Raw genomic sequence first — 16,176 nt, forward strand, 5'->3', positions numbered from 1 at the left:
CTTTGACGTAGCATTGTGGTTGATTGAGTCATAGCGTTGACTTATACTTGTGTTTGAGAGTTATACATGTATTAACCACATGTTGTTATAATCCTTAGGTGATGCACCCTCGAGGAGGCAGAGCTAGGGGTCGAGGTAGACCCAGAGGCAGGGGTAGAGCCCGAGGTAGGGGCAGGATTCCTCCTCCTGTTGAGGAGATGTTTGAGACTGATGTGGAGGCATCAAATGTTGAATTGCCTGTTCCACCTGTGGTGGAGGTTGCTAATGTTGTAGATCCTACTCGTTTGTCGAAGTTAGCAAAGGAGATTTCGAGATTGGGAGGAGTTCCATTTCAGGGAGGTACGGATCACATGTTGGCAGACCAATGGATTGAGAATATGAAGACCTACTTCGAGATGGTCGTCTGTGACGACATTGAGAAGAGGAAGATTTCCACATTTATGCTCCAAGGCGATGCACGGGTTTGGTGCAATGGCACACAGAGGGTGATGGACGTGTCCACCATGACCTGGAATGAGTTTGTGGAACTGTTCAGGAAGAAGTACTTTCCGCCTTCAGTGAAGGAGCAGATGGAAAGGGAATTCATCTCGTTAGTCCAAGGGACTAAGAGTGTGAGGGAGTATGAAGCTGAGTTCTCAAGGTTGTATCGCTTTGTGAGGCAGATGGATGCTGAGAGCTTAGCTATGAAGTTTCAGTGGGGACTGAATGCTTCAATCCGGCGCGATGTCGCTGTTCTGGAACTGAAAACAGTAGAGCTCATTTTCGTTAAGGCTATGGCCATTGAGCAGGAGAACTTGACTCTCCAAGAACACGAATCGGCTGAGAGGGATTTCCAAAGAAAGGGAAAGGCAACTGCGGGGAGCAGTAAAGCATCTGGGAATCGAGGTGGATTCTGGAAGAGACAGAGAACTAATCAGCAGGCACCAGCTAGGGCTGCAGCTGCACCTGCTAGGGTTGCACCTAATAGGCCAGTGGCGAACCCGAAGTGTTTCAATTGCAATGAGATGGGCCATGTTGCTCGAGATTGCACGAAACCTAAGAACTTGGCATGCTTCACATGTGGCCAGACGGGGCACTTCTCAAGGGATTGTACCCAGCAGCGTAGGGGACAAGGAAATCAGCAGAGGCATCTACCTCCGGGAAATGCTAGGGTGTTTGCTATTGGTCAGCAGAATGCCGGAGTGGAAGGTACCTTATCCTTATTTGATTTCTTTGCTAGGGTGTTATTTGATACGGGAGCGTCCCACTCTTTCATATCTAGTTCTGTGGTTGATATGTTAGGTTTAACTCCTAGGCCTCTTGCTAGATCCTTGTGTGTTATTTCCCCACTTGGTGTTTCCCTTGAGCTTGATAAGTTTTGTGATGCTTGTCCAATTGTGATTGGTGGTAAGGAGTTTACCGCGGCCTTGATTGTGTTAGCAGATCATAAGTATGATGTCATTTTGGGTATTGATTGGCTGAGGCCAAATCATGCTATGATTGATTGCTTTGAAATGGTAGTGTCATTTCATATACCTGGGCAACCGGTGTTTCGTTATCGGTGTCTTAGGTCAGATACTGCTTTAAGGGCAGGATTCTTAGCTCATGTGGAGTCAGTGAGTTGTACGGCGGTTATGGCAGAGATTTCTGTGGTTTCCGAGTACAGTGATGTATTTCAGGAAATACCAGGATTACCTCCGAGGAGGGAAGTGGATTTTGCTATCGATGTGATACCAGGTACTGCACCTGTATCTATGGCACCATTTCGGATGGCACCAACTGAACTTAAAGAGTTGAAGGAGCAAATTGATGGTTTACTTGAGCAAGGGTTCATTAGACCTAGTACTTCTCCTTGGGGTGCACCTGTGGTGTTTGCAAAGAAGAAGGATGGTTCACTGAGGTTGTGTGTGGATTATCGGCAGTTGAACAAGGTGACGATCAAGAATAGGTATCCTTTACCTAGGATTGATGACTTGTTCGACCAGCTTAAGGAAGCTGCTGTATTCTCGAAGATCGATTTGAGATCCGGATATCACCAGTTGAGGGTGAAAGATGATGATGTTCCTAAGACTGCTTTTAGGACTAGGTATGGACACTTTGAGTTTGTTGTCATGCCTTTTGGTTTAACCAATGCACCAGCAGCCTTTATGGACTTGATGAACCGTATGTTCAGTCCGTACTTGGATAAGTTTGTGCTAGTATTCGTAGATGATATTTTGGTTTATTCCAAGACGTTGGAGGACCATGATCAGCATCTGCGGATTGTGCTACAACTTTTGAGAGAAAAGGAATTGTTTGCGAAATTCGAGAAGTGCGAATTTTGGCAAAGGGAGGTCAAGTTCCTTGGTCATGTGATTTCGAAGGATGGAATCTCTGTGGATCCTTCTAAGGTGGAAGCAGTGATGAACTGGGGCCAACCCACTACAGTTACTGAGGTACGTAGTTTCCTGGGTTTGGCAGGTTATTATCGGAGATTCATTGAGGGATTTTCTAGAATTGCTTCGGCTTTAACCAAGTTGACAAGGAAGAATGTCCAGTTTGTGTGGACTGAGGAATGTGAACGAGCATTCAATGAGTTGAAGGCTAGATTGACCACAGCCCTAGTGTTGACTATTCCCACAAGCGGTGGCGGTTTAGTCATCTATAGTGATGCGTCTCATCAAGGTTTGGGATGTGTATTGATGCAGCATGGAGGTGTTGTCGCTTATGGTTCTAGACAGTTGAAGGTGCATGAGCGTAATTACCCCACTCATGATTTGGAGTTGGCTGCGGTTGTGTTTGCCTTGAAGATTTGGAGGCATTACTTGTATGGGGAGAAGTTCAAACTCTTTTCGGATCACAAGAGTTTGAAGTATTTGTTCTCTCAGAAGGAGTTGAACATGAGACAGAGAAGGTGGATGGAACTCATAAAGGACTATGATTTCACCTTGGAGTATCATCCAGGAAAGGCCAATGTGGTGGCGGATGCTTTGAGTAGAAAGCCCAGGGGCATTGTTGCTTCTGTTATGGTTCAGGAGTGGCTTATGTTGGAGACTGCATCTGAGTTTGACCTTGTGCAAGTAGGAATTGAGAATGAGAGTTTCCTTGGAAGTATCACGGTACAGCCTACCCTGATTTCCAGGATCATTCAAGGTCAGAAAGAGGATGAGTTCTCACGCGCGAAGTTGGCAGAGTTAGCTGCAGACGTACCCATTGATGTTCCATGTGAGTGGACGGTGGGAGTAGATGGTGGTTTGAGGTTGAACCATAGGTTGTATGTTCCGGATCGTGTTGACCTCAGGGGAGAGATTCTTCGTCAGGGGCATCGATCGCGGTATACTGTGCACCCTGGAAGCACTAAGATGTATCGGGATTTGCGAAGGCAATTCTGGTGGAATGGAATGAAAAAGGATGTGGCAGAGTACGTTTCCAAGTGTCTTACCTGCCAACGTGTGAAGGCTGAGCATCAGAGACCTGCAGGTATGTTGAAGCCATTACCTATTCCCGTATGGAAGTGGGAGCAGATCTCAATGGATTTTGTCACTGGACTGCCTAGGTCCCAACGAAGTCACGATGCAGTGTGGGTGATCGTGGATCGTCTGACGAAATCAGCGCACTTTCTTCCGGTGTCAATGACGTATTCGGTTGACACATTGTGCAAGCTTTACATCGAGGTAATCGTGAAACTTCATGGTGTGCCCTTGTCAATTGTTTCTGATCGTGATGCTCGGTTTACTTCAAAATTTTGGAGCGGTTTCCAAAAGGCCATGGGAACTGATTTAGATATGAGTACGGCATTTCACCCTCAGACTGATGGGCAGACTGAGCGAGTGAATCAGGTGTTGGAGGATATGTTGAGAGCCTGTGTGTTGGACTTCAAGGGAAGTTGGGAGGATCATCTGCCGTTGATTGGATTCTCCTACAACAACAGTTATCACTCCAGTATTGGCATGGCACCATATGAGGCCCTGTATGGTAGGCCATGTAGATCTCCGATCTGCTGGGCAGAGGCAGGAGATAAGGTGTTATTGGGTCCTGAGATTGTTCAAGAGACCACTGACAAGGTTTCAATTATCAGGGACAGGATTCGAACAGCACAGAGTAGACAGAAGAGTTATGCAGATTTGAAAAGGAGACAAGTTGAGTTTAATAAGGGTGATCATGTGTTCTTGAAGGTCTCGCCCATGAAGGGTGTGGTGAGATTTGGCAAGAAGGGGAAGTTATCACCAAGGTTTGTCGGACCTTTTGAAATTCTAGAAAGGGTAGGAGAGTTGGCTTATAGGCTTGCCTTACCTCCTACTATGTTTGGTGTGCATAATGTTTTCCATGTGTCTATGTTGAGGAAGTATGTTCAGGATGAGTCACATGTGATTGATTATGGTACGATTGAAGTGCACGCGGATACGACCTTTGTTGTTGAACCTGTTAGAATTTTGGATAGGTCAACAAAGCAACTTCGAAGGAAGGAAGTTGACTTGGTCAAGATATAGTGGAGTCACCACGACGAGGGTGATGCTTCTTGGGAATTGGAGTCGGATATGAGAGCGAAGTACCCACAGTTGTTTGTTGATGAGCAAGCGTGAATTTCGGGACGAAATTCCTTTAAGGAGGGTAGACTGTGATGACCTGGATTTTCGTTATGTAATTTTGGTAATTAATAATGGACCAGTTGTACAAATAATTGTTATAGTGCTTTATTCGTAGATTTTATATGGAGTGGAATGATTTTCGTACGTATAAATAATTGAATTTCACAGTTTAGGGGTCGTGTGAAGTTTGACTTTTTATATGTTGGGATTCTCGGAAAACTTCCTTCACGAAAGTTGTAGAGCGCGTCGATACGAGTTCGTGGACATGTGGAACGCGTAAATCGGAGTTCGTATGAGGAAGTTATGGCTATCGGAAGAAGTTTCCGTTTTAGTATATAAAGGGAAAATCAGAAAAATAATTCATTTTTCCTCATTTCCATTTCCGGAAGTTTTTACTCTCTCTCTCTTCTCTCTCGTCCGCTCCCTCAGTATCGAAGTTTTCCGCCTGACCCGACCCGAACCCGGCCGATCCGACCCGACTTTTCCGGCCGACTGCGGCGGTCTCCGGCCGTGAAACTTGGCCAGACAGGATCGCCTCCGCCGTCTGGTCGTCCCTCTGGTGTTCTCTTACGGCGATTCTCCGTCTCGGTGGCAGTTCAAGGCGGTGCAGACTGGAGAAATCGGACCCGACCGGAAAACACAGTTCCGACGTCGGCGCGGCTTCGATTTTCTTGGGTTGAGTTCAGAATAAGCTCCCTGGTCGATCCTTGGTGTTTGTTTCGACCGGTTTACGTGAAAATTCGATCAACTCAGATTGGATCACTATTCACGGCTTGTGAGGTAGTTTTCGATCCCTTAAGCTTGTTTTCTGACTTCGATCCAGTTATGAAAGTTCACAAGCATGCTTAGATGAAGCTTTTTGCTGTTGGGAGTTTTGTGAGATTTTGAGTTTTGGCCGGCGGCGGTGCACCACCGTCTGTGGTGGCGTTCCGGCGGCGTTCCGGCCACTTAAGGAACTGTTTTTGGTATTATATATGTTCTACTCGTCGATACGAGCGTTTCGATATATAATATGCAAATTTTGGAGTTCGTATGGATTTGTTATGATTTTTGCCGTTTCATATCGGTGAATTTATTCAATCCGTGAAGATATGAGCGTCCGATCGACTTGTGGTTTGGTCACATCGATCGTGGACGTATTCCGAAGACTTTGGGAGGTCTCGGATGTGGTTTTGCCTCGATTGGCACCACTTTGGGGTTTTTAGTTCAAAAACAGGGGTTTCGAACTTAAAACAAATGTGAATCATTACTAAGTTGGAACCATATGTGATTAGGTACTTGACGAAGTATTCAGACGAGTGGTTGGTGATAGTTTTGGTTCGGTTCTGTATTGAAGACGCAGCAGGAATTTGAGGTGAGTAAATCTCACAAGGACCTTTATGAACAGAAGTACCATTATTGTTTTGGCGTTAATTATTTTAACTGCAAACTATAGTTGGTATTAGTAGGCATTCCTGAGCGAATGACTACATATATATATTTAGATGAAATATATATATCCTTGTGAATGATTGTGATGAATAATAATATGCATGATGGTGTTCATATTATTGTTAAATGCGACTTTTCAGGAAACGAAATTATAGAAAAGATGTTTCTATTGTTTGAAAAGTATTAAGCATTAAGGTTATATTTTGAGTCAAGCGTGACTCATTTTAGATGTATTGGTCTTTGTACCAAGGGTCACAGATGGTGAGCAAGGATTAGGAAAGCCGAAGCTAGGTGCTTGTAACGTTTTTAGGTCAGATGCGACTTATTTAACGTTGACCTTAAGACCAGATAGGGTCTAAGAAGATCTTACGTCACAGATGGTGATAGATCATAGATAGTAACAGGTTGCATATGGTAACCTTGATGTTTGACTTCATGACTAGATGGGGTCTGAAGATTATGAGTCACAGATGGTGATCAATGGTTGAGCTGAGACCAGATGGGGTCTAATGATTATAGGTCACAGATGGTGACAGGTTGCAGATGGCGACCTTGATGTTGATTTCCTGACTAGACGGAGTCTGAAATCATATGTCTCAGATGGTGACAGATCACAGATGGTGATCAAGGCAGGAAATAGGTAATCACGTTCTGGTTAGGACGAGTGATTACAATTTCAATAGGGTTCTAGTTTATCTGCCATGATAGCTTATGGGAGTAACAGTCGAGGTTGCTTGAGACTCATAGGTTCGCGGCTTAAAGGAGAGTTCAGATGGCATTCTTCTTTAATTGTCTAGATGAGACTTGAATTGCTACTTGATGGTTAAGTTAGCAAATAAAGCATGGTCATAGTGGTGACTCATGTTGTCCTTTCTATGGAAAGGATATGAAAAGTTAGAAGGATTCATGGCTGCATGTTTCCTTAAGTAGATTGATGTGAGTTGTTGATTGATGTTCATGAGTTACTCATACGAGCTTGAAGAAGCTTACCGGGTTTGTTGTTTGGCAACCCCGGTGCACCATTGTAAATGGTGTAGGGGCTAATCCTGCAGGTCAGGAAAATCGTGGCTGAAGCTGAAGGAGCTTGTTGGCAGCAGAACGGGTAGGAAGCAATTTTTGTTGGCTTTGCCAATATATGACTTCCTCTATGCAGTAAGCTCTGAGGAGCATTTACGTTTTATTGTGATGACAATTAAATTCGTAAATTTGTATAATATATAACTCTGTGGAGCGAGTGTATGTTATCTTGGATGATTCAGTGTATCAGTAAGTACTTGTTTTAAGGGAAAGATGTTCCAGGTATTTGTATTGATGACTGAATATTCACGCATGTATAATTATGGAATTATATATATCGATTTTTATTGTTGGAAAAATCAGGGGCGTGACAATTATATTGTATTGAAAGAGTACTTGAGTGTTGGTGTGACATTTTGAGTCGTGTGAGACTTTTTAAATGTTTTGGATCTAAGGATTTGGTGTCACAGTGGTGACTGAGGCAATTATATCGGGAACCACGTACACCTTTGTCCGGGTTAGTGGTTACGATCAGTTAGAGCTCTAGTCTGTCTGCCATTGTACTGCATGGGAGTGACGCGTTGAGGTACTTGAGGCCCATGAGTACACATGTTTTTAAAAGAGAGTTCGGGTGGGTTCTTTCTTTTATTGTCCAAGAGGGACTTAATTTTCATATTATGGGTGAGTTGTGTTAATATGATTTTTATCACTTTTGTGATGTATGTTACCTTAAGGGGTAAAGATGTCGAGTTTTGGAAACAAGTCATGTTGTGGGATGATTTATTTGAAGTTATTGGGTGATCATCGGCTTTAGTGTTGATGGGTGATCATCGACTTTAGCGTGAGTTGTTTGACTCCTTATTGATTTTCCTCTTCATTCTAATGGTTGATTTTAATTGTAATCTCCTGAACTAAACTATACGCAGAGATTACTATGGTTTTGGTTGTATACTTTTGGTGATTTCCTGAACTAAAATTCTATGTAGAGATTAGCGGTTTTCATTTAGAATGATTTGAATTGTCATGGTTGTGACATGTGCGTTCCTTACAAGGAAAAAGAAAAGGATTTGTTGTTAGAATTAATCATTGTGTTGATTTATTGTTCTTGAGTTGGAAATGCGTTTTTGTGGTTATTTTGGTTCACTCATACGAGCTTGCAAAAGCTTACCGGGTTTGTCCTTTCAACCTGATGCACTATTCCATGGTGTAAGGTTTATTGTGCAGGTCGGAGTAACAGTCATCAAAGCTGAGGGTTGGTTGCTGTTGTAGCTTGGACATTGAAGTGTACGTTAGTTTTATTCTTCCACTATGTAGTTGTAAACACGAAAAATCCTGCAATGAATGAAAGAAGGACACGTGTACAAAATAATATATTTTTATTAATGAATTTGAGGGTTACAATATCTGTAGATGCTCTTTCACAAGAATCTCCTCTGATTCGATCTCTGACGTTGATTTGATCCAAGGGTGGAGAGCACTTGATCTTGAATCAAACGGTTGTAGTGTGAACTTCTTGCTGCGTTGATGATTTGAGGAAGACAATTGGCCAAGGGTTGTAGAAGCTTGATATTGATCAAATTTAAGCCACGAGTGGTGTCATGTGGTGAGCGTTTTTCAGCTTTGGTAGGGGATGAACTAGCACGTGTGTTTGGTGCTTGTTGATTCTCTACGAGCTTGATGAAGAACTTGTAGAGGATTTACTTTGTTGACGACTTGTAGAAGGCGGTTTATCAAGGGATGCAGAGGCTTGCTCTTGATCGAATTTGAGCCACTAGAGATGTCAAGTGGTGAGCGGTCTTCGGCTTTGGTAGGGGATGAACCAGCACGTGTGTTTGGTGTTTGTTGATTCTCCACGAGCTTGATGAAGAACTTGGTAGAAGCTTTGTTTTGTTGATGACTTGAAGATGACGGATGATCAAGGGCTCCAGAGGCTTGATCTTGATTGGATTTAAACCACGAGAAGTGTCACGTGGCGAGTATGACATTGATGGCAGATGAATCGACATGTTTGCTTGGTGCTTGTTGATTTTCTGCGAGTTTGACAACTTCTGAGCTTGCAGGTGATTTCCCTTGTGTGTCTGAAGTTGGTGAGGTGAGGAGACCGGCTATTTGACAGCTTGATGGTTCTTTACGAGCTTGGGAGACTTCTGAGCTTTGAAGAGGTTTCTTCCATCTACTTGCGTCCCTCTGTCTGTCGTCGTTGTTGGTATACTTGACTCAAGGGCGACTGACGCTTGATCTTGATTCGTATGTTGGCCACGAGGGTTGACACGTGACGAGTGCTTTGGCTTGAGGTTGGTGTTGAACTAGCTATTTTGCAGCTTGAGAGATCTTCACACGCTTGAAGACTTTTGAACTTTGGAAGTGATTTTTCTCTCCTTCTGCTCCAGTCCTCCCCCTGATTTGAGAGGGGGTATTTATAGTGTCGGCGTCTCTCTCAATTTGGAATGCCTTGATGACACGTAATTAATTGCATTTTCATAAATAGCATAATCAAATCAATCAGCTTTAATTGATCGATTCAATCACGACTATTAAGGAATTTAACCAATCACTTTGATGATTTGATTTTAATTTTATTTTATTTTGTTAATAGCATAATTAGATCAATCAGTTTTAATTAATCGATTTAATCATGACTACTAAGAAATTTAGCCAATTAATTTAATGACTGATTTTCGTCTTGATTATCAATTTAAATAAATTGATATCTAATCAGCAGACGAAATTTAATACTTGATTTGACTCGGAATCAATTGATTAATTTAATTGATCCGCCTTAATATCAATTGATTAAGTTGGAACAAATTTATTTTTTGCCATCGGGATTTTTGTATGCCGCCACGTGTCATTTCCTGAGTCCGCCTGATTTTGCTTACTCATAAGCCCCGTGCACATTTTGTGGGGCCCACATGCCGACTAAATTTGTTCGGTTATAATTTCAAGTGTTGACCGAATTATTTAATGAATTTTATTTTCATTAAATTTTTGGTGTCTACAGTAGTGAGTGTGTTTATTTATTGAATTGTTGATATGTGACTCTGAAGAACGAGTCCGTATTTAATGTTGGTGAACTCGGTTTGTTTTATAGCTTAATTTAAATGAAAAAATTTCTATGTGTTTTCTTGTGCTTGTTAAGTTTCTCGTTTCGGATTTGAATTTCTTTATTCAAAATTAGGGGCGTGACAGGTTTTACCTAAAAATTCAGTTTAAGACGAAAAATATATGTAGGGTGAACTGAAGAAATTAAGCATTGATCGGATGGTACTGACCCAACCAAAACTATATTTTCTCTCTTACTAGAGAACTTATGTAGGTTTGAGAAAATGTAAAACACAAATTTACAACAAGACAATCAAAACATACAAAGAGCACTATTCTAACTGTACATACAAATGATTACACAATGCGTGTGTGTGCGTGCGTGTAAATCAACTCAAATATCATAAGCATGATGAAATAAGATGCTAACTCAAATACCTCTCGATCAGGTAGATCATTGATCCAATTATTAACTCAATATTATAAATCGTCACAACGGCATCCCCCTCCTCATCGTCTCGAGCTCCATAGATATCCAAAACATTTACTATTATCATTTTACTGTGGGAAATGAAAAACTAGCTTCTAGCTAGTCACGACAAATCATTTGTCTTAGGTCTCTTTTTATAGAACAAGTGGATCAACAATGATGGTTTTGAATATGAAAACAATGGGTCGTGTTGCGGTTTTGAAACATAATGTGCGATCATGTGGTTTTAGAAAACTATTGATGGTATTTCACACATGGAATTTCGGTCTAAATTATTTGTTTCTTAAAGTTGAAAGAAAAATAGTTCACGCCAGGCCTGGAATTAACGACCATAATTACACACAATTTAGACAGAAGTCCTATTTCTAATTTCCCATCAGTATACACTTTACTATTATCTTCTGTCAATAATTTAGATGCATTGTATTATATATTTTGCCTACTAAAATATATATCCACCCTACTCTTTTTCCCATATATAGTTGCACAAAATTTTAATATTAGTCCCAAAACATCATATATGTATTGGGTATTGGGAAGTTTGATAATATTAAAAAATCATAATTATTTAATAAAGGACTAAATTCTGCTTACTACCCTGTACTTTCAAGGGTTCATCAGTTCAGTCCATGCACTTCTAATTTAATCAGAAAAGTCCTTGCACTCTCCAATTTCATCAAATCGATCCAATCCGTCACTATTCCGTCAATTTTCGGGGATTTCCAAACTATCCATCTGCATTCACAACATTGATGGGTCGGCGGGCTGTCTATAGATGGGTACTTTGGGAATTTTCCCTGTGAGAAGGTCCCACGTCAGCATTTTAACAGCGAAAATTGACAGAATAGTGACGGATTGGATCGATTTGATGAAATTGGAGAGTGCAAAGACTTTTCTGATTAAATTAGAAGTGCAGGGACTGAACTGATGAACCCTTGAAAGTACAAGGTAGTAAACAGAATTTAATCCTTTAATAAAATAACATTGTCACTAAGTTCCAATAACAACTGCATTTACTTACTAGACAAGTTAAGTTAACACATTGACAATGTTGTATGCCCTCCATTACATAGCTCTTTTACCATTTGTACTTCCCCACCAACATCTAGCAAGTACTCTGTACTAACACTCATACTAAGTATAAACCTCCAACCATTTGCCGTTAAAGAAGGGCATGTGCAATGAACATAAAATATTTCTTAGGGTGAAATTTGACAAATTTTCAGTTTTTGATACTATTTGTTGTATGTATTTCATTAATTGTTAAAATTATTTACGACCTTTCTTTCATTTATTTCATCAATTATTATTTTATATATTGACTGGGTCCTTAAGGATGTTTAGAAAAATTATTATCTTATGCATTTAGCGAGATTCTTAGTAATATACACTGGGATTGGAGAAATTTATTATTTAATCAAGGTTATTAATTTATTGAACATTTATTTATAGAGATTTTACTGTAACTGTTACTGTAATATCCCAGAAATTCATTATTAATCTCTGATGATTTTTCAGAAATTATTAAGTTGATTGCTACTATTATTACATCGTTTGGGGGTGGAGTGAAAGTGTTTCGGATGAATAATTACTAAAACGTTTTATTTTCAAGGGGTCAAAGGTTGAATTTTTATTTGTTGAGTTTCTCTGAAAATTTATTCCATGAAAGTTGTAGAGCACGTCGATACGAGTTTGCGGACATGCGGCATGCGTAAATTTGGATATCGTAGGAAGAAGTTATAGTTATAAATTTGGATATCGTAGGAAGAAGTTATAGTTAGCGAAAGTAAATTCCATTTTTTAAAAAGTTTCCTATAAATAGAGTTTTTCCTGAAATTTTTCATAAATTCCGAAATTTCCAAATTTGGAAACTTTCTCTCCGTTCTCTCTCCTTTTTAGAAACCCAAACCTGGCCGGATACTGTCCAACTCGACCCGACAATATTTTTCGATTCCGGAGTTCTCCGGCTGCACCACCAGCACAGACAACTTCACCTCTTCCTCACCGTCATACCTACGGTGTTGGTTTTCCCCTATTCAGGCCGTACACGGTAGATCGAGGGCCGACAATTTGGCCGTGGTGGCCCCGGTCCTAGCTCTCTCCTCCTGCCACGACGGAGCTCAAAACAAGTTGGATTTTGTAGGCCTTTCTCTTTTGATCTATACTAGTATTGAGGATCGGTTCGATCGAAAGTAACTAGAATCACGCTTTGAAATGCGATAGCCGATTTCGCCGATCTTGCTTTCGAGCTTGATCTCGGTCGATCTAGGCCAAACTAGCCTTAACCCCAGGTATGAAAGTTGCTTCTCTCACCTAGAGATTCATTTTGAACAGTTAGATCAACCTAGTTTTGAGGTTGATACGGCGACGCATGGGGCTCACGCACAGCCGCTTGTGACAGCGCGTCTGGCCATGGCTGGAGCTGTTTCTTGCTCCATTATCATATACTTGTCTTTTAATATATGGGTTGTTGCATTTGGTGATCTTTTGAAACGTGCTAGGTTTTTCATAGTTTCAATTCGTTTGATTTTTTATCTTTGAGGATCCGACCGTTAGATAGACTTGTCGTTTTGACATATTGACCCTAGGAGTATTTTCTAGACTTTGGATAGTCTCGAATGAATTTTCCTGTCGATTGACGTAACTTTTGGGTTTTGGTTGAAACGGGGGATTCGAACTTTGATGGCTTTTGTTTTGTATAAGTTGAGACCGTATTTTCCTTAGATGCTTGACAAAGTGCGTTCTATAAGTTATCTCGTTTTGTGTGAAGACGTAGCAGGAAATTCGAGGTGAGTAAATCTCACGGTGTTCATTTACGAACAAAGTACATTATCATTTACAGTTATTTATTTAACTGTGATTATAGTTTGTTTTAGTGGCATTTCTGAGTGAATAACTACGTGTGTGTGTGTGTGTGTGTGAATATTTACGTGATATATATATATATATATATATATATATATATATCCTTGTGGTTTTGATGTGTGATGAATGCAATATGCATGATTGTGTTCTTTTTATTATTTTGAGATGTGACTTTTCAGGAACCAATATATTGTGGAAATGATGATGATTTTGGTCTTGTGCGACCTATTTTAATGATTTTGGTCTTATGCGACCATGGCTCTTGTGCGACCTATTTTAATTATTTTGGTCTCATCCAACCATAGGTCCAGTGTGGCCTGTTTTAATGATTTTGGTTATTGCGACTCATGAATACTAATTTCAAAGGAGTTATCGTGTGATCTCCCTTGTTGTCCATGAGGGACATTGATTTGATTTGGAATTGTTGTGATAACCATTGTATTGATTAATTTTCCTTGATTTGGAATTGTTGAGATGATCACTGTGTTGATTTACTTTCCTTGAGTTGGAATCGTGACTTCGTTATAGTACTTGAAGTTGCTTTACTTAAATTTGAGTGGAATTTCATTAGTATGTTTTTTTGTTTTGTTCTTTTGAGTTTACTCACACAAGCTTCATAAGTTTACCGAGCTTGTCTGGTGTAAACCAATATACTATTTGATGGTGTATGGTTATCCTATAGGTTATGGTGAACGTGGTTGGAGCTGTGAGGTATCTTGTTGTTGCTGTTGTAGGTTTAGAAACTTGTTAGTCTTCTGCTGTATAGTGAGTGTGTTTACTTATTGAATTGTTGTTTTCAATTTAATTTGTCAACTTGGTCTAATGTAATATTTGACTCTAAAGAGCGATTCTGTATTGATATTATGAGTTTAGGGCATCTTTGCGTACTTGTTTTAAAAGGAAAAAAAATTCACGCCCGAAGTATTTGTGATTGTAAATTTGTTTATTATTTGTGTTTGGAAATCGGGGTTTGACAATTACCACTTGATACTTTTTTAATTGAAGTATTGTTTTTTTGTTGTTGTCTATTTAAGGGAAGTACTACATATACTAACACGGTACTGATGATATTTACCACCAAACTTCATTGCAGCTACCACACCCAAACAAGTGAAACAACATCACAACACATGAAAGTGATGAAACTTTAGTACACCCCCAGCTTCTACATACTTGAAAATTAAATACAAAAATGGTGGTGACATTCAAAGGTTATGAAGTAGTGAAACCCCCTAAACCCACGTTGAATTGTTCCCTGACTTTATCAGAAACTTAATGCGATAAGTGTAGTTGAACGAGATGTTTTGTAGGGTTCGGTTTGCTTGTTCCTCAGTTGAAGGCACAGTCTGCACTAGAGGCTAGTTTGTAGCTATTGGGTGAGAAATGAGTACTAGTGACAGTTAATTAGTTAGTTGAGAGAGGAAAAATTGAGAACCAATTATTTTAATCAACCCATTCCTTTCATTTTTAGCAGAACGGTGAAAATGCTCACCCTCTTAAACTTCATAAGAGTCTGTCACATGCATACAGTCTTCAATTACAACTTACCTTTGCATTCCGTCTTGTGGAACCATGACCATTAAATATTATGACGTGTTTACTTACTTGGAATGGAAAATAATCATGAATCGGAGACAAGTGGAATGAGAGAAGAAAGGAATCGGTATTGATTCCGGAGGAATGATTCCTAAACCCATCTCCCCCCTTCGTAATCGAATTCCTGAGTATTCAGGAATCAATTCCTGATAAGGAGGTGGGACCTACATCCATTCCGATTCCTTCATGTGTTAGTAAACGCAGAAATTCTTTTACCCGGAATCATTCCGATTCCTTTATGTGTTAGTAAACGCAGGAATATTTTTACCTCATAATCATTCCCTTTCATTCCAAGTAAGTAAACGTGCCCTTAGTGATTTGGGGCCAATTTGGTACGACTATGCTCATAAGATAAGCTGACTTATGCTGTGATACGAGAATAAATGACTGTCGAGTAAATGGTAGTACAGATCGATATGTACTAATCAATTCTATTTGGGCTATGTAAAGATACATAGGTAACCCATCTTGAAGTCTTGAACCAAAGAGAAAAACACACAAAGCGGCCCAAAACGACGTCGTCCTCGAGCTCATCTTATTTCACTTGCCCCAAATCCCCCAGTGCGATTTCTTCAGATTTCAAAGCGAGAAAAGAAGCAGACTCATCACAAATGGCAGGAAGACTGAGCAGCGCGGCGTCCAAAATCATGGGCGGAAACGGCGTCGTCCACCGTTCCGTCGCCTCCTCTCTCCGCCTCCGCGCCGGCATGGGCCTCCCGGTCGGCAAACACATCGTCCCCGACAGACCCCTCCCCGTCAACGACGAGCTCGTCTGGGACAACGGCACGCCGTTCCCCGAACCCTGTATCGATCGCATCGCCGACACCGTGGGAAAGTACGAAGCTTTGGCTTGGCTGACCGGAGGTCTGAGCTGCTTCGTTGGGCTGGGCTTGTTGGCCGTGTGGAACGACAAGGCGTCCAAGATTCCGTTTGCGCCGAAAGTGTACCCATACGACAATCTACGAGTGGAGCTCGGCGGAGAACCGTAGAAGGGTTGTTGGGCTTGTTCTAATTGTGTGGTAACTTGTTTTGAGATGTGTTTTTGTGCATTTCCCATGTTTGATATGGCTTTAAATAATGTTCTGTGCCTCATAACTGTGAGCATTGTATGTTTTGGATGACAACATCTTGGAACAAATTGCCAGTCTGATTTCATTTGAATCACTTTCTCTCGGAATTTTTTATGCA

The 16,176-nt window shown here is 40.7% G+C and overlaps 1 protein-coding gene across 1 annotated transcript; it reads left to right on the forward strand.

Annotated features, from left to right (window-relative positions):
- Positions 1 to 15,496: 15,496 nt before the first annotated feature.
- On the forward strand, positions 15,497 to 16,176 carry LOC112190928 (NADH dehydrogenase [ubiquinone] 1 beta subcomplex subunit 8, mitochondrial). Its single transcript, XM_024330443.2, has one exon. It carries the CDS (start codon positions 15,600 to 15,602, stop codon positions 15,975 to 15,977), a length of 378 nt encoding a protein of 125 aa, XP_024186211.1. The 5' UTR covers positions 15,497 to 15,599; the 3' UTR covers positions 15,978 to 16,176.

The sequence above is a fragment of the Rosa chinensis genome, chromosome 2 (genome assembly GCF_002994745.2).
Source record: "Rosa chinensis cultivar Old Blush chromosome 2, RchiOBHm-V2, whole genome shotgun sequence".
In the NCBI taxonomy this organism is placed as follows: Eukaryota; Viridiplantae; Streptophyta; class Magnoliopsida; order Rosales; family Rosaceae; genus Rosa; species Rosa chinensis.

Excerpts from the sequence above, each read along its gene's own strand:
- LOC112190928 (XM_024330443.2), top strand. The coding sequence starts at position 15,600 with ATGGCAGGAAGACTGAGCAGCGCGGCGTCCAAAATCATGGGCGGAAAC.